Source organism: Strigops habroptila, chromosome 9 (genome assembly GCF_004027225.2).
Source record: "Strigops habroptila isolate Jane chromosome 9, bStrHab1.2.pri, whole genome shotgun sequence".
NCBI classification, from domain to species: Eukaryota; Metazoa; Chordata; class Aves; order Psittaciformes; family Psittacidae; genus Strigops; species Strigops habroptila.
In genome coordinates this window covers 35,009,507-35,033,420 of record NC_044285.2, presented here as the reverse complement: position 1 = coordinate 35,033,420, position 23,914 = coordinate 35,009,507, and the positions used below count along the sequence as shown (strand labels likewise).

General features: G+C 37.9%; 1 protein-coding gene across 2 annotated transcripts in view; it reads left to right on the top strand.

Annotated features, from left to right (window-relative positions):
• Nucleotides 1-19,458, top strand: part of THOC2 (THO complex 2) — a 51,495-nt gene extending 32,037 nt beyond the window's left edge. For both annotated transcript variants that reach the window (XM_030497157.1, XM_030497158.1), the window contains exons 22-39: nt 371-535; nt 1,197-1,472; nt 1,910-2,051; nt 3,857-4,014; nt 4,741-4,869; nt 5,369-5,500; nt 5,585-5,769; nt 6,477-6,661; nt 6,940-7,042; nt 7,410-7,846; nt 8,714-8,772; nt 10,291-10,326; nt 13,906-14,043; nt 14,403-14,472; nt 14,547-14,704; nt 15,359-15,435; nt 15,533-15,580; nt 18,589-19,458. In XM_030497157.1, the coding sequence (XP_030353017.1) occupies nt 371-535; nt 1,197-1,472; nt 1,910-2,051; nt 3,857-4,014; nt 4,741-4,869; nt 5,369-5,500; nt 5,585-5,769; nt 6,477-6,661; nt 6,940-7,042; nt 7,410-7,846; nt 8,714-8,772; nt 10,291-10,326; nt 13,906-14,043; nt 14,403-14,472; nt 14,547-14,704; nt 15,359-15,435; nt 15,533-15,560 (2,478 nt within the window). In that variant the 3' untranslated portion in view covers nt 15,561-15,580; nt 18,589-19,458. The remainder of the gene's footprint in view (nt 1-370; nt 536-1,196; nt 1,473-1,909; nt 2,052-3,856; nt 4,015-4,740; nt 4,870-5,368; nt 5,501-5,584; nt 5,770-6,476; nt 6,662-6,939; nt 7,043-7,409; nt 7,847-8,713; nt 8,773-10,290; nt 10,327-13,905; nt 14,044-14,402; nt 14,473-14,546; nt 14,705-15,358; nt 15,436-15,532; nt 15,581-18,588) is intronic.
• The last annotated feature ends 4,456 nt before the right edge of the window (nt 19,459-23,914 follow it).

Sequence of the window (23,914 nt, the reverse complement as noted above, 5' to 3'; positions counted from 1 at the left end):
AGTTAAATTCTTATTTCTTAAGGCAACTATTATGTTTTTCTGGCCTCCCTTTGTTAGAGGAACTTTTTTCTATTAAAAAGAAGCAGCCTGAATTCTTTTGCTGCCTAAGGCAATAGGAACTAGTTTAATTTCATTCTGGTAGAACAGAACGCTCTTACAGTCCTGCTGGATTTTGTAGGGCTTTTTTTTTGGCACAGATAGATTTGAGTCAGTGTTGAGTGACAGAAGTACATGGCATGGGATAGTTCTTGCTGTACTGTGTGTTGTTAAGTTTTTTACAAAGAAGAAAAGAAAAATTTCAAGCTCTCCCTATCTTCACTTCTGAACAAAATAATACTGTTTGCTAACTCCTTCTATCTTTCCCATGTAGTGCCATGATACCCTGGTACAGTTCGGTGGGTTTTTAGCATCCAATCTAAGTACAGAGGATTACATTAAGCGAGTGCCTTCTATTGACGTTCTCTGTAATGAGTTTCACACACCTCATGATGCTGCATTTTTCCTCTCAAGACCCATGTATGCACATCATATTTCAGTAAGTAGAACTCTTCTGTTTGCCTGCTGTTAGCACTGCTATATTACATGTTATCAATATATGTGCTAGGCTGCTGCTAAAGTTTGCTAAATAAAACTTGCAGCAGCTTTATGAGTAGAGGTAGAAAGAGGAGCTGTGGGCTGGAACAGGTTATCTTTTATCTTCATAAAAAATATGGCCTATGTGTCAGCTTTCACACCACTGACAGAAGCTGTAGCTTACGAAGTCATGTCTTCTGATGATGTGGGTGATCAGTAGCTCTCTTCCTCCACATTCTCTGAAAAGTGCAAGTTCTTCTGCAGATGTTTTAGATGGATTTTTGCTGTGGAGGAAAACATAGCAGCTGCCAAAAGGTGTGGTGTCTCAGGAAGTGTCAGAAATGAATTTGTCCCTGCATCTAAAATGTTAAATGTTGAGAGCAATTTTTAATTGGTGTAGTATAATGTATTACTATAACACCAGGTAGCAACATTAGAAGAAAGATAAATCCAACCAACATGGATTAAAATACTTAAAAGTTCTGTACGATGTTTGTCAGTGCTTTGTGTTCACAAATGACCTTTCATGTGTGTAAATATTTGTTATGTAGGTTTTTGTAATTTCATAAACCAAAATAATTTAACTTCTCAAATTTCTTATTTTTCATTTTTTTTATCCACAGTCAAAGTATGATGAACTAAAAAAAGCTGAGAAGGGAAATAAACAGCAGCACAAAGTTCACAAATACATTACATCGTGTGAGCTGGTGATGGCTCCTGTTCATGATGCTGTGATTTCTCTGCACCTTCCCAAGGTTTGGGATGACATCAGTCCTCAGTTTTATGCTACATTCTGGTCTTTGACAATGTATGACCTTGCCGTCCCACATAGTAGCTATGACAGAGAAGTCAATAAACTTAAAGTCCAGATGAAAGCCATAGATGACAATCAGGAAATGGTACGTTTATGTATTTTTATGGTCTAACCTTGAAAGACTCTTTTCTTATTTTTGTGAAATCTTATATTAAGTTCTTTTTTTATCTGGGAGGTTTTCTCACCCGATTCTGATTTATTGTATTAACATCATTTGGATTTCCTCTTCCTTATAATTCCTGCATTAAAAATACCAGTGACTTCACGAAGTGAAAATTACTGCAAAATCTATGTTTCACAAAGCAATCTTTGACACCTGTATCTGTGGTTTAGCTGTTCACTTTTGTCTTAACTTCGACACTATGCATGAAATCAGTTGATTACTAGAGCAGAAGATTATTTAGTGACTCTTTTTCTAAAGAAAGCTTTTTCAAGTGTTCTTTAGCATTATCAGGAATTTAATTGATCTGTCTATAGCAAGTGTTAGAATAATACTAAGTGAGCTGCATTGACATTTTGTAGCCTCCAAATAAAAAGAAAAAAGAAAAAGAACGTTGCACAGCTCTTCAAGACAAGCTCCTTGAAGAGGAGAAGAAGCAGTTGGAGCATGTGCAGAGGGTGCTACAGAGACTGAAACTAGAGAAGGATAACTGGCTTCTGGCAAGTAAGTGTGTGTAGGGGAAACACTCTGAATGTTTTTGTAGTCCTCGGCATCCCCAGAACTAAAAGGTCAGCTTTTACTAATACTCCTAATACTGATTTTTAAAATCTCTTTATATGTTGAGGTCTGTTAGCAAGGCAAACATTTAATTCGAGTCTAATGTGTCTTTGCTGTAAATGTGGAAAAGTTGTTTTTCAGGGCAATGTTTCGTTTGTTTCCCGCAATGTCAAGACCTTTTAAAGATTGCACTAATTTAGAAAAGAAATCAAAGGTTGACCAATTCAATGGAAAGTTGTAACTGCAAGATGGCTTGTGCTTATTTACTGCAGTTAGAGTGCTGCAAGTTACGATAATTGCTACATTGCAAGAAATAGGCATATAAGCACTCAATGAACGGTTTGAGTTAGCTTACTTTAGTCGAATCCTGTGATTAGGAGCAATACGCCAGTATCTCAGCAGTAACATAAACCCTGTTCCAATGACAGGGTAAGTATTGTGCAAGCCTAACTGCACCACGAAATGAAACAGCATGCAAGTGTTTCATGTGACAGATAACACAGGAGGCAGAACAAACATTTTTTTTTTGCTCTGATAAAGCCTCTGTAATGTTTCATATTGATTGTGAACTCTACTAGTATGGTTAATCTGAAATGTTTTTCTCTGGTCAGTTTTCTTCCCTGGAAGAACTTTCAGTTTGTAACTGGAAGTAGTTGTTCATCTGTCCCAAGGAGCCTAGCATAATCCAGTGGAAAAGCGTTTTATTGTCCGACTCATGTAAGATACACCCAACTGATTTAATGAAGCAACATTGACAGTTAAATCAAGAAAGGTTATTCCCCTACAAGTATTTAATGCACTGCTATGGACAGCTAATTAGCTACATCAAATAACTGGTTGAAAAAATACTACCAGGCTGAAGCTTGGTCTAGACTTGACTAATAAATTTGTCTGCTCCCAGTGAAAAAACGCCCTCATGAGGATTGTGACTATTCTTCCTCTGAAGGCATCCATTTTGAGTCTTCAGTTCTGTGCTTTCATCCTTGTGTTTATTTTCTTCCTGCCTGCCTTTTTGTGCTGTGCATCCCTCCCAGCTTGTTTTTATGCTCCTTGTTAACTGGGCAAGAGCTGCCATAGGACCAGTTTAGGTATGTGTTTGGCTGTTGTGTTGACCAGCCAGTGATTGGTCAAACAGAATGGGGTAACTTGAGCATACAGTGCAGTCTTTCACTCAGTGGTGGAATGAAGCTTTCACACAATACATCTGTATTGGGATGGTGGTTTACTGAAGACTGACTGACTGTCTTTAAATTCCTATAATTGGTTGATTTGGAAAAATGATTGTTAAAGGATTGTGTATAGACAGACAGCATGTTCTTCCATTTCTAAGGGAACTGACCTGAAAGTCAGCCCCATCTAGGAAGGAGAAAACAAGTGTTCTAGAGAAACAGTAGATGATGTTGCTTTTGCTGATGTGCACAATTTGAGCAGTTGGAGAAGTTGGCTGAAGTTTTTTCTGAGCCTTTTCCCTCCCCCACACCCCCATTGTGTAATAGAAAAATTTTCCCAGTAAGAAATGAAGATTTGTTACAACCACCCTGTTCCCATCCCCCCATCCTCAAACACTTCAGCTTGTTTTGACTTTTTCTGAGCAGTGCCAAAGATATGTCTGGAATACAAGCGGCCTAATGTACAAACTCGAGAATATGGATGTGTGACAATGAACTTCTTGGGAAGAGAGTAGTTGAGTGTTAACCTGTTTACTTACTGTTTTTTCTTTCTTTTTTCTCCCAACTTCTCTGTTTTTGAAGAGTCTACCAAAAATGAGACTATCACAAAATTTTTGCAGTTATGTATATTTCCTCGATGCATTTTTTCGGCAATCGATGCAGTTTATTGTGCTCACTTTGTAGAATTGGTGCATCAGCAGAAAACACCCAACTTCTCCACACTTCTTTGCTATGACAGAGTAAGTACCTAGAACCATGTGAATGTACTTAATTACTATTATGAGCATGCAAAGCTAGTATCCCCCCTGCCTCCCAAAAGTGTAAACAAAATAATTTTAATTCTAGACTCTGTGACAATCGAAAGTTCCCTTTTGTACTTCAGATTCTACAAACCAAATTTTCCTAGAGCTTCAGGTGTTTATTTTCAAGACATTTTGGCTTTTATTTATGCTAATGAGAAGAGTTTCAGAGCAAAGGCATTAGCAGTCATAGGAGTTGCATTCAGGTTTTGCAGCCTTCCAGTGGTCTGCATTTCTGTGGCCTCATTTCACTCTCCCATTTTCAGTTGCGTATGTATTCTTACTCAGATAGTCAGTCCATGTGACAAAAAGAGGCAACTGAGGCCAGGGTGCGTCAGCTTGGCTAGGTGTTTACTTCTACCTGCTCAAATAAGTTATTGATTTGAAAACAAAACAGTTACATGCCAATGAAGACGCACTTTAACTATGGAAAACTCTGTGTCAGCAGCAGCTACATGTGGTGCTTAGATTCTGGGCTAAGTATGAAGGACCAGAAGTTGGGTAATAAAGTCTTAAAACCAGACTAAGAATATTTTATGAGATCTCCTTTATATTTAGAAGCCAGCTTAACGGTGGGTTAGATGAGAAATCTGCAGTTCTTGTTGGTTCTTCTTGTTTTTGTAATTCAGTAAAGTCATTGTAACTTTTTATTGCTGTTGTTCACAGGTTTTCTCTGATATTATATATACAGTTGCAAGTTGCACTGAAAATGAAGCTAGTAGATATGGCAGGTTTTTGTGCTGTATGCTGGAGACTGTGACTAGGTGGCACAGTGACAGAGTCATATATGAAAAGGTATGTGAAGTTATTAAAACAAGCTCGCTCATGAGAATGTAACGGCCGCTTGCGTAATTCAGCCCAATAAAAATGGGTTTAGTGAAATAGATTTAAAAGCACTGAATTTTTGATTAGTGTAATCTTAAAATTGACTTTCTGTAATTCATGTAATTTTAATAGAAGCAGTTTCGTGTAGTGTTAAAAAAAATATGGCTAAAAAAATAATCTCACATTTCTGATAGCTTGTCTTGAAGATAATTTAGGGAGCATATGGAAACTCATAATACTCCTAGCAAAAGCTATTTAAATTATGAGTAATCTTTTCTCTTGCCCACAACTAAGGTTTCAACATAAGTAAGCTTCTAAAAAAAAAAAGTGTAAGTCTTGTGAAGTGTGGTTGTGTCTTAGTCTTTAACAAAATCAGTGAAAAAGTGCTGTATTTACCATATTAACTGTTGCAGAACTACTGTTTTCATGCTTCCTGAAAAATATATTTTTTTCCTTTTATGCAATTTAGGAATGTGGCAACTATCCAGGTTTCCTAACTATATTACGGGCAACCGGATTTGATGGTGGAAATAAAGCTGATCAATTGGATTATGAGAATTTTAGACATGTGGTACACAAATGGCACTATAAACTAACTAAGGTAAATAAAGGCGTCAAAAAAACATAGGTTTTTGGAAGCTTTAATAATAATAAAAAGCTTCATTAGAATTAATTTGTGTTCCAGGCTTCTGTGCACTGCCTTGAAACGGGGGAATACACACATATCAGAAATATCCTGATTGTGCTGACCAAAATCCTTCCATGGTATCCAAAAGTGCTGAACCTGGGCCAAGCCTTGGAAAGAAGAGTACATAAGATATGTCAGGAAGAGAAAGAGAAGAGACCTGATCTATATGCATTGGCTATGGGGTAACAACACCTTACTTTAAGAAAGTGGTTAAAAGTGGATCATGAAAGGCTTCTAAAGACTCGGAACTGTTACAGTCCTAACATTTGATTTTTACCTTATCACAGAAGATTTCGCTATCCTGCATCTCAGTGCTGGCAGTGTGAATGAAAACTTTCATTTTGTGCTGGATGATCACTAATTTTCTTTACAAGACTCTAGTAAAACACTCACAAGAGCATAGCTTAATTTTAGAGAAATAGTATAGCAGCAAGTATATAGGAGGGAGAGTAAAATGAAGAAAGCCAAGGGCCATTGATTCAAGACTGCTTAGATTTTGGAAGTTTATATGATTCTAAAATGCTTACTTATGCTTCACATCTTTGTGGTGAATGCAGAATCATCCACGTATGCTTGAGGGACAATTCAGAGTTATAAGTTTTGACAGTAGGCTGTTTCTTCTGCATGTTTGGCAGGGGAGTGTGTGGTGGTGGTGAAGAGAGTGTGGAGGTAGGGCTGCTTCTGTGTCTAGTAGGTTTTTTGTTTGTTTTTGTTCTGTTTTGTTTGTGTTTCTTTTGAGCTCATCGATAAAGGGGGAAGAAACTGCATATCGGTTGGGAAAACCTGTGAAATAAATAACAGATGAACTGTTAGATTAGATCCTCATTTAAGATTCAACCCATGTTTTGCTTTATGTTTGTGCATATTTAACAATCTGTGCGACTTGCAGCTATTCTGGGCAGTTGAAAAGTAGGAAGCCTTTCATGATACCTGAAAATGAATTCCACCACAAAGACCCACCTGCCAGGAATGCTGTAGCTGCAACAGTACAAAATGGGCCAGGTGGTGCTGGGATGCCTACATCTCTCACAATAAATACAGTTAGACTGGAAGAAGGCACTACTGAGGAGACTGGTAAACAAACCTATGATTATTGTTTTTTTTTTTTTTTTAGTAGAATTGACATCAAGATTTAGCTTACTAAAGTGGAAAAAATGTAAATGTGATGTTAAGTAGGGTCAGTGTTGTGTTCTTTTACTTGGTTTTGGGAGAGGGTGTTCTGCATTTAATTACCTATTTTAACTGGTAGCTACATAGGATCTTGCATGAATATTCTTAGGTACTTGTTTTATTTTAACCATTAGGACATATACTAACTTGCTGAAATAAAACTGTTCTCTTTTATTAAACAGATAAACTAAAGGAGAAGTCTCAGGGTGTGGTGAAAGTTATTAATAAAGCTGTAAACGCTGCACCGAAGGTGACTACAAGCAATGGAAACAGTGCTTCTAATAGGTGAGAAAAACCTGGCGTTCCCTGTTTTCTTCCTTCCAAATCATAGAATTATACTTGAAACTGACTTCTTTACTTTCAGGTTCCATAGAAATTTTTTCCCTTTCTTTAAAGTTTAATAAATGAGAATTTCTTCTAAAATATACAGTTGCACTGATCTGACAGTGTTGCTAAATGCATTCCATTTTAGCTGAAGATAAAACAAATGAGAACATTTGCTTGTTGCTGTTCTGATAAAGAGACAGTAAATCTGAAATCTGACAGTGACTGCTTCAGGAGGTTCTGTTGAACCACCAGAAGTAAAACCTTTGTGGTAAAACTAGAGCTGGTTTTGTATGCATTCTCACTGGCCTTTTTATTTGTGATGCAGCAAAATTATTAAAGAGAAAGAGGATAAAGAAAAAAGTGGGAAGGAAAAAGATAAAGAAAAAAAAGACAAGACTCCAGCTGCCACTCCAGAGATGAAGGCACTTGGGAAGGATGGGAAAGATAAACCTAAGGAAGAACGGGCAAACAAAGATGATAAAGCAAGAGAGATCAAGGAGAAAACGCCAAAGTCGGATAAAGAGAAGGAAAAAGTCAAGAAAGAAGAAAAAGCTTCAAAAGAAGAAAAATCCAAGACAGTTGTTACCATCATTGAGTCAAAGTCAACATCAGAAAAGGAGAGAGAAAAGGAGCCATCCAGAGAAAGAGATGTAGCGAAGGAAATGAAATCCAAGGAAAATGCTAAAGGAGGAGAAAAGGTGCCAGTTGCTGGGTCCTTGAAGTCGCCTGTTCCCCGATCAGAAACATCAGAATCTGAAAGGGGTAAGTTTGCATATTTAATTTGTGTTCTTGGCTATTAAAATGGGAGGTATCACTGGAAAATCATTGAATGTCTGAAAATGCTAGAGATGGCAAGAAAGAATTCCTACATGCTAGCTGTCATTTTGGCACTGGCTTTTAAGTACAGTTAGTGCCTAAAGTAGATAGTCAGGGTATCCCCAAAAGGTGGACTATGTGAATGTGTGAACTTCACATGTCTTCTGTGAATGCTCATTTTCATAAAGCCTCTAATTTTTTTAGTGTAAGTCTAAATGGTCTGTTATTAAAATGTATTTGTATAACTGTGGCCTTGCAAGTTTTGCAAAAATTTAACACAAAACCCTCAGAAGTGTAATCAGGAGTTTCTTCAGAACCTTTGAATTGAAAGGAAACAGGGGCTGTGGAAGATGTAGGCCTTTACCATGTCCCACTTCAGGACACAGTAAGCTTTATCAGTCCCTTCTTACATTAAGGGTTAACAAATCCTTAGTGTTGATATTTCAAGTTCTTATAATCTGAGGCTGATGTTGAGTTTACTTGCACTGCTTAAGGCAAACCAAGTAAAGGAAGATTGTAATGCTTTTCATTAGGCTCACCTTTTCAGGATCTTCACAGCAATTCTGATACAAATTTTCATAAAATTGAAGTTTAAGCATAATTTTGCAGCAGTTGGTTCACTTGCCTTGCAAACTTCCACAAAGAGGGTCAAGGCATGCTGGTAACTCTAGATAGCTTAAGGACAACAAAATTTACATAGTGATAAAACCTGAATTCTAGCTTAAATTATTTTGGTACTTCAGAAAGCCATATTATTAGATTATACTCTTTCAAATGTGTTTTAATAGTGCTATTGTTCTTTTCTTTCCTCAGAACAAAAACGCCGCAAAGTTGATACTCATTCTTCTCCGTCACATTCCTCAACAGTAAAGGTTAGTATAGCCTGAGGAAGGCAGCACCCATGTTAGGCTCACGAGTTTGGGATGCCAATGTTCGACTTCCTTCAAGTTTTGTGCCAAGTATACACTGGAACCACTGGAGGTTTTATGTTGCATTAGAAAATGCATTCCTTTTCTTTATTGGCGGACTGTCTTTTTTCTATAAAAATATTTTTAATTAACCAAAATAATGCTTCAAGGACCTAGCACAAATTTTGTAAATAGTGTTTGGAAGTGGCAAGAGAATTTTTACACTGAAGTGCCTCATTGTTTTAAGCAGTCAGTTTTTTTGGAGTGCAATGGTAGCTACAAGCAAATGAGTCTTTGCAGCAGAGTGGAGCATATTTTTCTGCCCTTCTATTGAAGAATCTGTAGCACTGAAGATTCCTGGATGATACGGGATGTACGATACCTCTGAATTCATCAGGCTTCTTGATGAGCATCATACCGATATGTGCCTTCTAAGGAGGAGTCTTGAAAGGAGTTCCATTTTAAAGTCTCCTTGGTGATCAGTTCTCCTGTAGTTGTGTATATTCAGTGCGCATGCAGCTTCTGTTGTACCTTCCCTTCGAGGTTTGTTTATTTCCAATGGGTTCCCACCATGTTGAGCCCTGCGTTACGATAAAACCAGATGTGGCAACCAAGCCTACTACCCAGCAAAGAGAAACCCCAAGCATTCAAGCGCAGCACAAAACCATGGGCGTAGCCTACTTGAAGACTCAGGGTAGCCATTCCTTGCTCCATATCTATTTTATTTCTAAACCATCTATGTTCATGGAATCTTTGAATTTGCAGTACGTTGAACATTGAAAACTGTAAGTTACTAATACTTCATCAAGAGCACTGTGATGGATTATGTGGGCCTTTAAACTTCACCATCTTACCAACTTTAGAACAAGCTTTTCTTTTTTTCTGTTTTTACAAAGCATACATCTTTTTCTGTGTAAGATTTACTTGAAAGATTTAGGCTAATTTTGGAAAACTCAAGTAGCTGTTACTAGTTTTGAGGAAGCAGGTGATAGTGATAACTACTCAAAACAATGATGTTTTTCTTCCCTATTTTGGAATGGAAACTCATTCTAGAGGGACTTCTACCACATTTAACTGAAAGTGGAGAAGATACGGGTTTAAAAACATTTTAAACCTGTTTCACTTGTGGTTCAGCTGTATTTAGAGTTAAGGCTATTTTTTCTTTATATCTTGTTTTGGTGGGATAGTTTTTTCATTGTTTTATGAAGAATTAGATACAAATACATTTTGTAGTTTACTTAATTGGGTCTAGAGAATAGATATGACTATCTTTTTTCTTTTTTTTTTTCTTTTTTTATTTCCTCCTTTCTTTTTAAAAATTATTTCATTTCCTAGCTTTGTTCAGTGTACAGTATTAACATGAGATTTATTCCAGAAGGAGTAGCTGCTTTTTGTTTCAAGGGTACGGCCATGCTTCCCAAAGTTCCTCTGGTTTCTGAAAACTATTCCAGCTCACGTGTCATCTCCATTCATTTTCTACAGGACAACCTCAACGAACTCAAGGACTCTTCAGCAAAGGTTTGAATCTTTTAGACACCACCAAAGTTTACTTTCATGTTTTGTTGCAGAAAGAACTTAACTTTTGATCTTGTGGCAAACCCCATCAGAAAATTCAAATACCATTCCCTTAAATGCTAGTATAGTAACAGAGGGGGATTTTGTCAGTCTGCTATATGGAACCTCTGTTCAGGATAGAGGAGTAGTTACGTGGAAACAACATAACGAAAATCCTCTGAATTTACCATTCTGTCAATATTTTAAAGAGATTTTATGGGTCAGTATCTTTTCTGGTCCTCTTCTTTCCAACCGGAATCTCTCCAGGAGTAACTTGTACCCTTGTCTTTTCCATGTAACTCCTTGTAAAAAGCAGTCTCTATGGTAATAGAGCTGCCTTTTCTCAAGGCCGAGCAAACCCAGTTCTCCCAGCCTGTTTACATTTTTGTACAGCTGGGACCAAAACCAAAGACAATATTCCAGGTGTGGACTGACAAATACTGAGTAGAGTGGGATGGGAGTTGAATGACATACTGTGGTTTAGACAGGTTCTGCAGCTATTCTGTTTGTGTTTTTTAAAAACTCAACCAATTTGCATAGTAACACCCACAAATACTATAAAGTTGCTAATATAGTAGGCTAATAACAAATGGCTCAGATCTTCTAAAGTTGCTATTATGATTTTTGATTATGCAGTCAGTATCAGTGTGTAACCGAATAGTACAAATGTTTATCACTTGGCAAACGCTGACCCTTTGGACTTCCTGGATAACTTAGCGTTTATCTGGGATTACTTATATTCTCTTAATTTAAAAAATGGATAATGGATTATCACTTCCTGTTCTATATTTACACTGCTGTTTTACTTGTAGCTCTCTGTTTAAACAAAGTGTTCAGAACACTTTAATTCAAAATAGCCCTGATTTTATAATGGACACTTGCCAATGGTTGTATTGAATCTTTCCAGTACCAACCATACCTACTCACAGGGAGAGTGTATGGGAAGTAGCCTTTGATTCTTACAGTTGATGAAATTATAGTGTCTATATATATATTGAATCCATACACTTCAAAAAATGATTTATAAATCACTGATGATATCTTGTATATTTGTTTTTTGAAATTAGAAAGCTACAGTATTTGTCTTGAGCTCACATCTATCTGAAGTGTGGTGTATGGTAGTCTATAATCTCACTTTTCCCTCCCTTCTTGTATTAGTCAAGGTTCAACTGGTTAATTGAAACTTCACTCAAGTTTTCATTAGCTAAGCTAAATTTTTATTTAAAACTATTCCTTCTACTTATTAACCCATTGATGTGGTAATGGAGCAGACAGTGGAGCTATTTGTATTTAAATGATCAACAAACAACTTTATTTTTCTAGTCAATTTAAAAAGTTAAATTTTAGAGTTAACTATAATGTGTTTATATAGGCTTAGCTGAAAGCGTACTGCAGTTGTGTGATTTATTGTTTTAAGTGCTTGCGGGATGGAGGGTGTTCAAGACTTTCCTTCCTCTTCTAAATACTGTTTTCTGTTCTTTCTCACTTAATGAACTAATTTTCATTCTCCAGTGCCATTCTAACAGACTTAAGGCACTTCTTGACAATGTTCCCTATTCATGATGTAAGACAAGTCAAATGATCTTCTTTATACTCGTTTGGGGAAAGGATGGGTTATTCAGAAGCCTGAAAGATTTATGAGTTCAGCTTCCACTGAAAGTTAGTAGAAGTCTAGTGCTGTTGTATGCTTACAGGCTTTATTCCTGACTTCATCCAGTTTCTGGACCAAGACCATTGAAATGTTGGTTTATGTTGCAGGTTATAAAATAAATGGAGACAGACTTGAGTTTAGGTTTGTGTTTATTCTTGCTTTGGCCTTTGTCCAAGTTACACAATATATAGCAGTGCCCAAAATTTGATGTGGTTTCAGTTAGCAGCATTTCTAGAGCAAGTTGATAAAGCCTGATGAGCTAAACCCAGCCTTTTCTTGTAAAAGGGATGGGAGGGATGCAGTTTTCCAAAACTGCATTGGGATAGTAGAGGAGCAGTGGAATCTGTCACAAATAATCACATGGACTTAAGAAATGGAATAGGAGAAAGCAGAGCTATGTGTTTGCTTTGTCACATGGAAAGCATCTGTGGGAGACAGCTGAATGGGGCTGCATAGAAAAAACATATTTGCAAGTCACCATTGAAAGCTGAGAGCAAAAGGGGATCAAGGATTCATTTACCTGTGGAATGGCAATGTAGAAAATAGAACAAGCAAAGAGGAGTGAAGGGAAAATGGGAGAAAGAAAAGTAGTGAAAGGAGTATTGTGTAGTTGCATCAGTCTGTTGTGTAGGAGGATAATAAAATCCAGTTCAGTAATAAAAGGAAGAGAGACCTAACATTGTCAGTGTGGCTTTTCACATAGGACCAGTAACATCGAGTTTTGGTAAGTTAAACATTTACCGGAACTGGAGAAGGACCCGATTAATTTAAAGAATAAAATTATTTGAAACAATATTTGGTTTGGTTCAAGTGATTGTTCTAAACTAATCTTCCACTTACCTCTTTCTTTGGTGTCCTTTTAAGTAAGATGTCTCTCCAAAAAGAAATATAGAGAACATTTAATTAAAAGATACTGTGTTTTCCCCCAAATGAATAGCTTATGCAACTGGGGAAATATTAAGGTATATTGATTTAAGTTTCTGTGTTGCTGTAACTTAAATATATAAAATACCAAGGAAAGGGGGGTTTAATTTAAAAAGTGCTCTTATTGATATTTTATGAAAAATATTTCTTAGAAAGATCTAGTTTATAATTGTATTTAAGGAGACAGAATTAGTTACTGAATACATCAATACTTATACATGGTAGCACATGTATTATACACACACATACAGAGTAGTGTTTAGACTTCGTCAGGTGTTATACTTTACTGTGACTTTTCTGTTCTCCTCCCCTGTGGCCCCAGTTTATATTAAAAAAGATAAAGCTTTGTGGAACTAGCATGTTTTAGAGCTTTTCAAAATTGTTAGAAGAGAGAGTGGAATAACAATCTAGGACACATTATAGAGCAAAACCAATTCTTTTCTATGTTCAGCTGCTTTTATCATTTGAAGTTTAGGCTTAAGGTAGAGTTTTATATTACTTTAAATGAAAACCTGTGTTATTCAAAGTATTCATTTAAATACTTCGTGGATTAAGATTATTCTTTAAAAATTAACTAGAACCTGTTTAAGCAGCTGATTCCATTCATTCATTCCAGGCAAAACTGCAAGTGTTAAGTCAGTCCAGGAATCTGCATATCCTGTTTCGATAGTGCTGCTATCTGATGTGTTTTGATGGATCAGACAATACTGGTGAACAACGTTGTGTGTATTTAATATAAGTGTTTCAGTTAAGAGAAAGTGTTCTCAAATTTCCAGTGTTGAGAAAGCTGTATGTTAAATTGTAGATGACAAGTTTTAAAGTATCTCCAATCACTTTTGGTTTTGGTAGTAAAGTATTAATGTTTAATGTTGCTTTGTTAGCTAGATCTGTTATATTAGAGTAAGACTTTTTATTTATACATCTAGGTATACATATTAATATTTGGTGATATTGCCTTAATTTAACAGCACTACATTAACCACACTACTCCAACACTGTCCAAGAGTAAGGAGAGAGAAGTGGACAAGAAAGATTTGGACAAGTCAAGGGAAAGATCCAGAGAGAGAGAGAAGAAAGATGACAAGGACAGGAAAGATCGAAAAAGGGTTGGTGACATTTTTATGAACTAGTTTGGAAAGTTGGCGTATACTTGGAAAGCTTTCTGTTCAAAGTCCTTGCAGTAATAATTGGCTGTACAACCTAGCCAAGCAAAAGTGATCCATATCAGGGGTGTTTTTCTTTTGTCCTGTTGCTTTTTCTAAGGTCTGTTTACTGTAATGTATTCAAATGCTTTTCCCTTCAAAACCAATCTCAAGAAACACACAAGATGGTTTAGACAAGATGTAATAACTCAGCTACATTTGAATACTCAAAAATCAGTTTTCCAAAATAGCATTATAAGCAGGTGCTACTTTGGGAGTATGTTCTAATCTGCTAACATCTGCATAATTGTATTTGGTGCCAGGATCATTCAAACAGTGACCGAGAGGTACCACAGGATTCAACTAAACGACGCAAAGAGGAAAATGGGACAAGTACGTATTTAACTTTGTGTGTATGTATTAGGCTTTTACTTGCTGTGAATTACAACTTTCTGTTGTGTTTTTAGCTGGTTCTTCAAAACATAGTAAAAGTGAAAGTCCGTCAGATTCCCCTCGCTTAAATGAAAAGGAGAAGGAGAAGAACAAATCAAAATCTTCAGGAAAAGAGAAAGGTGATTCAATTAAAGCAGAAAAGATGGAGAAGAGCTCCTCTGGTAGCAAAAAGGTAAAATAAGCTACTCTCATTTTGTTACTTTGATGCTGATGTTGACAGAACAAACCGATTCTTTTTTTTCCTGTATTTTATTGCTGGTTTATGGCCTAAACTGGAAAAGGTACACTGTGAATGTGTAAGATGCTGCTTCTGGAAATTCTGGTATCTTGTGGCTCTACATATTTCAGCACTCACTCCTGGTAGAATAAGTGGGAGAAATGGCTCATTTTGGCAGCAGCCAGGAAAGTTCAGAACTTACACTTTAGGTTTTGAATAATCTAGAATATTGCAGACTTGCTTGGTGAGCAAATGTGTGAAAGCATGGTTAACTGACATGTAGACTAGTCTGCTTGTATCCAGATTTTCATGTGCATGTGTCAGCACAGCTTTTTTTTTTCTTTGTGTGGAAACAGAAGTCATTTCTGTAGTCATTTGTAAAACACCAAACAATAGTTCCCAGTTGTAACTCATTAGTGATAGTGGTTATCATACAACTGCAAGACAAAGTTAGAATAATCTCAGAAATCATAGAAGCTGCTGTCATTCTAACTGATAGTTCTTTTTTTAGCTGAGGCCGGTTACAACTTTAAATATTCATAATCCTTCTTATCAGACTGTACCTTGTATACTATAATAAATGATTTCCCTTGTGTGTATTTTTTAAAGGAATCAAGACATGATAAAGAAAAAACAGAAAAGAAAGAAAAACGAGACAGTACTGGAGGGAAGGAAGAAAAGAAACAATATCCTTTTACACATTAACATTTCAGAAAAATACAGAAAACAAGCTTCCTTTTATTATATGTAGGGAAATATGTTTTTCCTTAACGCTGAATCTACTCATAAATCTTCAGACAAGCACAGATAATGAAGATTGTTCCAGTCAAGGTAAAAGTTGTTATGATTTACTCTGACTTGGTGTCTCCTGTGGGTCCTTTTGATTGGTAAAAAAATATACAAACAAAACAGCCTGAGTGTAAAAGGCCTGAAATCACCCAGGGTGGATTTTGGGGTGGTTTTGTTGTTTGGGGGGGATTTTTTGGAGGTGGTTGTGGTTTTGTTTGTTTAGTTTTTTTTCTTGTGTGGTGTTTTTTTATTCTATCCCAGAGAAAAAACCTTCCCCATCATCAGCATAGAGATTATATAGATGCTCACCTTCTTTTGGCAAATGTGATCCTGATAACCATTGGCCTTGCTAATCTGTTAATTAAGAATATCTTGCCTAATATGGTGGAAACTCAAGTTTTGTATCCTCCTCTTAATTTAAGAAAAACACTAGCTTTTAAACCAAATTGCTATATAGTGTAGTAAATCAGTTCATTGTCTCTGATTCATCTCTTATCTGATAGATTTGAGGAGGAAGAAGCCAAAGGAAAACTTTCACATGGAGGCATTGACTATTTGCAGAAAGAAAAGAAAAACTTCAGAGTATTTTGAGTGACCCATATTCAGACCAGAGTTTTTCTAGAAAAATAAATTGTTCTTCGAAGCTGACAGTGTTCTGATTTTTTTTTTTTTAAGAACTATGCAAAGATGAGGTGACTTAAATTTAGTGTTAGGGGTATGAGGGTGGGGTTTTTCTCCTCCTCTTTGCATCTAGCCACTTTAAGAGACTTGGAACATCTCATTTTCAGTTATTTGGGCAGGAAAGTGCCACAGTGAACTTAAAATTAGTTCACCTGACCTGCCCAACTCGAGTCACACGCTGCTACCAATCTTTCCACATAAAGCAGTGGACAATTTTACGTTTTAAGAAGTGTGCTGGGTAAACATAAAAAGAACTGATAGTGTTTAACAAATAGCAAACAATATGGCTTCCTTCTGAATGTTCACAAATTGTCCATGTGTTTATAATTCTTGTGTTTGTTCTCTATTTAGAATTGATGAATTGTTTGTTAAAACTCTGTTTGTAGATTCTGTGAGCGCTCAAAGGAAGCATGAGCAGAAATGAAGTAGAAACAATTTTTTTATTCAGTCACACATTTTCATGGTTTGAGATTATTTGCTTTCATAGAGTAATATACGAACAAAACATAAGGCAGGCAGAGTTTTTCTTTTTATCAGACAAACTGACACTGTTACAGAGGGGGGAAGACAACATTTTTAAATCAGTAAGTCATCTTTTCATTGTGGATTTTGAAGAAGAATTGATGAGGCTGCAAGTTTGTCTTGTTTTCGCAACTGTCTTGGCTGGTCTAGAAAGTGATGCTACCTTTCACAGACATGATTTGTTGTGAACCCCACTTAAAGATATTGGGGAGGGGAGGAAATCTTATTACTGAGAGGGTGGTCAAAAACTTTAACAGTTTGCCCAGGGAGGTGGTGGAGCTGCCATCCTTAGGGTATTCAAAACCTAACTTGGCAGTCCGTGGCCCTGAGCAACCTGCTCCAGTTAATTCTGCGTTTTGAACAAGGGTGTCGGAGTGGACAGTGTTCAGAGATCCCTTCCAACCTCACTGTTTTTGAAATTCAGTTATGTCTGTCATGTTTGAGAATACTTCAGGTGATACTATATGGCAAAGCTTACAGGAGAGATTTATTGGCTGTGGACTCTTAATTAACATTGCTCCTTGTAGTGGCTGTACTTGCTGTAGACGTGTCGGAGAAAGACCATGACACAGTCCCATGTTCTTCTTTCTGTTTGCTTCTAACTAAAACAGCAGAGACTGAATCTGAAAGGTGTAAAGGTTTTTCTGTTGGGAACTTGGAGACAAGAGGCCAAAGGATTATAGGATGGTTTTACAATACTTACAGAGGTGTGTTTTGATGAGGGTCCAACAAAACAAGCTAAAAAAAACCCAGAATTTGAGTTCTGAAATCTTCCTAATCATCTGGAAATGTCTTATGAAAAAATTCTCAACCCATGGATTGGAAAAAGGGTCTGAAGAGTTTCCTTTGGTAGCATTGCTCCGTCAGCCACTGCAGCTGAGGATAAATGTGTGGAGGGGTTTTGGGTAACAAAGCTCATGCTGATATGATACTTTGTGATCTTTGGAGGGTGTCAGTTGAAAAAAAGATAGGAGTTCAGGTTATTGCTTCTTAGCACCGTTTCTTTTTATCTTCTTGAAATAATAGAAGATGCTTCTGTGAATAGCTTCCAAACTGAAAATTATGAGCACTCTTTGGAAAGACTCTCATGACATTTTTTGGACTCTATTCTTCATAGCCATTACTGTCTGAACACTGTGGATGGATCTCCAGGTTTTTTCCCCCCATTTCTTTAAATGTTACCTTTGAGGAAAAAAAGGGCAGTTTTGGTAGATGAAGTTCACTACTTCAGGACTTGCAGCTTCTTTCATAATAAAATGTGAAGTTTTATCCTGACCAATAATTCAGTATAAATTGAGGATTGTCATCAATTAAAGGCCAGCTGTGTTTTTATGACTGTATCATGACTTAAGCAACTTGGGCATAGGTAAATGTCAGTTGCACAGTAAAATTCGTATCTAGCTATGTAATGGGCTAAACTGGGTCATCTGGCCAGAATGGTGACAACACCCCATCATCCGTGTAGTAAAAGATGAAAAAATATTTTTTATACCAACATGGTTGTGGAATCTAATCCTGTGCTCCCGTTTGTTTTATAACATTATTCCTAGTGTATTTCTTGCTTAATTTAGAGATAGTAATATTCTGAGGGGTTTGTACTTCTGGAAGAGTTTTTACCTCCACAAGTGACTACTTGATTTTTATTTGTATCTTTAAATTAGTGTTTCACTGCTTCATTAATATAGTTCTTGCTGTGGATTAAACTCATTATGGAATGAATGACTGATAAAACTAGTTTTATTTCCTCCCCTCATTCTTTGAATTGTGAATGGAATAAAATGCTAAGTTATGAGATCAGTATTCATTTGAACAACATCTAATTCCAATTATGTGTGCCGTTGTTGCAGGTGAGATTGAAATGGGAAGATACCCAGCTGTGACCAGAAATGTATTTTCCAGAGTATAGATTGCACAGAAATTTGTGAATGAAGAGGACCCATCTGCATCTCCTTAAATTATTCAGTTCTCTGCTTTATTTCCCCATGCTGAGGATTTAATTGTTGAGTTGTACATTACTGTATTTTTAACTTGTTGCTTAGTTTCTTACACATTTATTTTCAGTACCTGGCTGAAAGTGTTACCTATTCCATATTTTAGCACAATGTGCTGCAAACAAACAGTTGCCATAGTGCAAATGAGGTTTCATGTGTACAGAGTTCCACTTTAGGTTGTCAAAAATACTGCCTGAGTTTAGTAATTCTTTCAATCTGAAATGCATTATTTTAGATGTTTGAAAACCACAAATAAACAGTTATTGAACCTTTTTGGATTTACCTCATTTAAACTCAGTTTTTATTTATTACTTGGCCTGTTTTTAATATCAGTGACTAAAAACAAAAGAAGTCAAGTGGGAGCACTGTTTTCATGCAATGCTTAGGGATTATTTGTATATTGTGTACAACGTTGACTTGTTTAAAGAAAAAAAAGAATGAAACCTGTCCCTCCCATCCTGACCTAAACCTGTGCTCAGTTGTCCCTTGCCACACCTTTTGTTTGTCATGTTGTTTTTAGATTGATTGGAAATGCTCTCTTCAAAACAGAAATAAATTAAGTTTCAATTACAGCTACAGGAGCTTTGTATTGCTGAACTTTAGTCTGAAAAGTTTCACAATGACATTTTTAAGAAAAAAAGAAAAAAAAGAATTTTTTTATCTGCTGAATTCTACCAGTGTAACCTTTTTTCTAAATAAACAATAGTTTTCTCAATGGGTCGTAAATCATTCTGTGTGTGGTCACTTTATTGCTCTGTGTATTGTTACGAACATTTGATACTATTTGGGATGTTGGGAGGGTGTTTTCTGTCTTGGCTTATGAGCTCTCTGTATACCTGCTTGCTGGTCAGACACAAAGGGTTAGTTACATAGCGTGGGGCCAGCTGTAAAGTGACCTTGTGTTCCTTCTCCAGCGATTTCAAGAAGCTCAGCGTTTGCCTTCCCGCATGCAGTCAAGTTTATGTCTTGAGGCATTTGTCTCTCATCCAAGACTCATTAAAGTATCTGGCACTTTTTTCCCACCATTTTCTCATTTAGTCAAATTAGACTGGCTCCAGAGTGTCTTGAAAGTGTCTTAGTTTGACCAGTTTAGTTTAATGCCTGACAAAAAATGGACTCTGCCTGGCTTCAGACATGGCACAGTAGGTCACTTTGGTGAAGCTGCCATCTCAGATGTTCACCTAGGTAAGAAACTTTGAGGTCTTTGAAGGGGTCATGTTCTTGACCTCACCAAAGGTGTGGATTTCCTTCAATAAAAGTGATCACTGGTCTGTTCAAACTAGAAAATGCGAGTTGTGAAGGAATATGGGGTTGCATTCTTTGGAGAATGGAGATTCAGTGTCCTGTCTAGAGTCTTCACTTGGTATTTAGTAATTAAGAAAGAATAACTGGAAGCTGAGCTTTTTTGGCCTGGGTACAGCAGTTGAAACACCCAATGGATATGTATTCGCCAAGGGGCAGGAGCTGCTGTTACAGCTAGATTCTTACATTTTGGAGGTGGTGCATCCCTTGTGCTCTTCAGCCAGTTCTTGCGCCAGGGGCTGCAGGACTGACTGAAACTTTGCATGCATTTGCTCCTCTGTTTGCCCAGAGCCCTGTCAGACAGACAGACTAGCTAGCTCTCTGTAGACTCCAGCTAAGTCCTTTGCCTCTGCAGTCAGCAAGTGTGGTAGAAGGAGAAGTGGTGACCTTGAGGGGGAGAGAAAACTTCCACGTATCAAATCTGTAATATTAGCAGAACTGTAAAACCTTACCGCCTTGGTCCTCGTGTAGCTTCAGATCATGAGCAGAAGTAGTGAGAGCTGTCATAGCTGCTGCCCAAAGGCTGGAGTGAAGTTTTCCTCTATTTTTAAAAGGCACAGCAAATACAAGGCTAATCATAGTCTCTTTAATTTGAATAATTATTTTAAAAGATGAAGTCGTGCAAGTTAAGGACCAGTTTCTTGGAGGAGGTGTGGAATCTAAGTAGCATGAAAGATTTAAGTGCTGCGAAGTGGTGATCTTAGTAACGCAGATTTCTCATAGGTGTAATATCTCCCAGGATTGTAATGTAACCCAATCCATGTAATACTGGAATTATTACATATGGAGCATGTTCTCATTTTTTCACAATAACAGGAAAGGACGATCGTGTTTTTCAAGGTTACACTTTCAGACTGACAAGCAGAAAATCCATTCTGTCTGTTGGACTGCTGCGGTTTGTGTTACTATCACCAGTGTGCCATGCTGGTCCCTCACGCCTTACTTCCACTTATCTCTACTGAGCACCACGGTTGCAGCAGCAATGACGCTTATAAATGCTTTCTGTTGGCTGTGTCCTCCAGAAAGGTGTTTATTGATTCTTAGTAATAGATACAAATCAACTTAAGTTTATATGGGGTAATCAGTCCTTATTGAACAGACTTGGGAAACAGGGTTTGCTCACAGGGAAGGGTATAAAATACAACTCTGTCAGAGAAAACTGATATTTAATGATTGCTGGGAGAAACATGCTTAATAGATTTAAATGTTCAATATTCTGATGTGAACTTCTAAAATAAAAGCACATTAGGAGGTAAGGGTGACATTAAAAACTTAAATCCTATTTCAAAGGGTAAGTTAATTGCTGTGTGCTGGTTTACTTTATATGGAGAGTCACATCTGTATTGCTTTTTCCTGCCCTGCTCTTCCCCTTGTCCAAAAAATCTTGTATGGGGAGCTCAAGTTTCTGAGGGTCATTTTTTTTGTCAAGGAATTATCTTTGGTGACCGACAGGACTCTATATCATCAGCAGATCAAGCTGAGGCAGGCAGTGTGGGTTTGGCTTAAGAGTCAGTGTTTCTGTGGAGCTTGATCAGTATTTATTTAGAATTTTCCTACAATGACTATTTTAAAATAGTAAAATGAGTAAGGTATATTCAGCACTAAACTGATAGCGTGTTTAACAGGACTGAGTTTAATAAAACTTCTTTATGAATTAGTTATTTTAGCTGGTGGTTAAAACAACTGATAGTTCATGAAATATGTGACAAACTGGCAAAAATGTTATGCTGACAACTTCTGAAATAATCACAATATAGCAAATTTTTTCTGCTTTGTGAATTTTGTTGTCCACGCCTGAAGCAATGAGGCTGGGTGTGTTGAGAGGTGACGGATCTGAGCTATCACTGTGCCTGGGTTGCGTGATACGGTTGGCACTGAAGTAGATGATGGGACTGAGAGGAGGTGGAGCAGGCGCCTGCTTAAAGTCACTGCCTTGTAAGGAGTTGTAACTTGGCAGATTTTTAACTGCAGACCATGATCTTGGCCTACAGGTTCACAAAGCAAATTAATTTATTTTATTCCCAGCAGTGTTCAGAAATAGATTTTTTGCATTGATTCAATATCAACAAAAGCAAACCTGTAGCTGACAGAATATTTGCTGATTATAGTGATAGAAACCAAACTTCTTTGCATCAAGTATCATTACTATTGAACACAGGCACTTGTCTTTTACATATTGTGAGATTTAGGTGGCTTTTTAGTTTTTTGAGTTTGTTTTTGGTTTTTTTGGGGGGGGTGTGTATATGTTGGTTGTTGGCTTGGTTTGGGGTTGGTTGGTTGGTTTTGTTTATTAACTACAATCCAGAGAGAAGGAACTTGAACCAAAAGTTGAGCACATCCCTGGTGCTCTGTGAATGCCAGTTTGTGTTTTCCGTGATCTGGGGGTTGGGGCAGGAGGCTGTCATCCTGGTGGCTGTATTTTAACGTACTGAATATTAAGGAATTGTAGTGCTTACAGACTTGATCAGTAAACTCTTCTGATTAGCTTTGTCCTTATTAATTAGAGGTTATCTCTGAATAAATCTGAGATTACAAATGCTTGCCCTGCAGTGCAAGAAAGACACAGACAAATTGGGAACGGAATCAGGTAAGAGTTACCCAGCTAATTAGAGGTGGGAAGAATTACTAAAAAGGAGAGTAACCAAGCTAAATGCTCAGGTGCTTTTAATTAACTCATTAGTTCAGTCTAAAATGAAATACTTCCATCAAAGTCACCCTGGTCCTTGTGATTTACTGGATTGCAATGAATTGAGGCTTTGGCTGGTGTTGACTGTGTGGATGGATGAGACTTTGAGTGGAAACGGGAGGCTGTGGAAAACATGGAAAGAAGGGCACCGTGTTTCCAGAGCTGCTGGGGTTGCATTCCCTGGCTCGCTCATCAACCCCATCGACTAAATTCGAGAGGGTTGTGGGGAAGAACAGACAGGGCAGCCTGGGCAGTGCATCTTGCCATGGTCCCGACCCACTGCCCTGGAGGAACACCTGGCATAAAGCATCCTGAATTAATCCCTGTTTCTGGTCTGGTCTGTCTAATATGATATTCTAATTGTTCTGTGTAATCTGCAGCATCGGTGATAGGTCACAACTTCAGCTATTCCATAATAAGCTATTTTGCCTGAATACAGCAAACTTCCCTTGTTTAAAGGGCAGGGGAATATTAAATAAATACCATTTATATTTATTTGCCTCAAATCAAACTGTGGCTCTTACATTAATTTTGTAGGTTTTTGGTAATTAGCCTGCTCAGCCCCTATCTGGAATTCAAATCCAATATTTGTCGAAAAGCTCCGAATGATATTAAAGTCTGCTCCCCGGGCACAGAGCAAACACCTCTCCTCTGCAGAAAATGCCAGCCCTGCCCTGAAAGCTATTACGGCAGCACGGGTGAGAAGAGCCTGGTCAAAGGGAGATGCATGTGCCAAGCCAGAGTGCTGTCGAGCTAGAAGGAGGTGGCTGGGCTGGGACCCCCCTTCCCTCGGGGCAGGGTGATGCCGGGGGTACCGGGGCTGCCTGGGGCGAGCCTCAGCGCCCCGCAGGACCGCTGGGCGCCGGGGCTGGGCCGGGTGCGGCGAGCGGGGCTGACCGGCCGCTGCATGTCAGTGTTGCTCCGAGCAACGGCGGCGGGCTGAGGCCTCAGCCTTACCCAGGGGTTTCTCTGCTTGAAGAACCTGAGCGGCATCAAAACGTCTCATGGCACACTCTCATGGCGGGCTGCCGGGCTCTTGATGGCCGGAAGGGCGGCATTTCACACCCGGCAATGGAGGCACGGGTGGAGCTGGCCCGTCCTGCACATGGCTTTGTGCCGTTATCCCCTTCCCTCCATGGCTGCTGTGCCCTGCTGTGCCACTGCAGCAGGGACCAAGCCCTTGTTGTCAGCCCT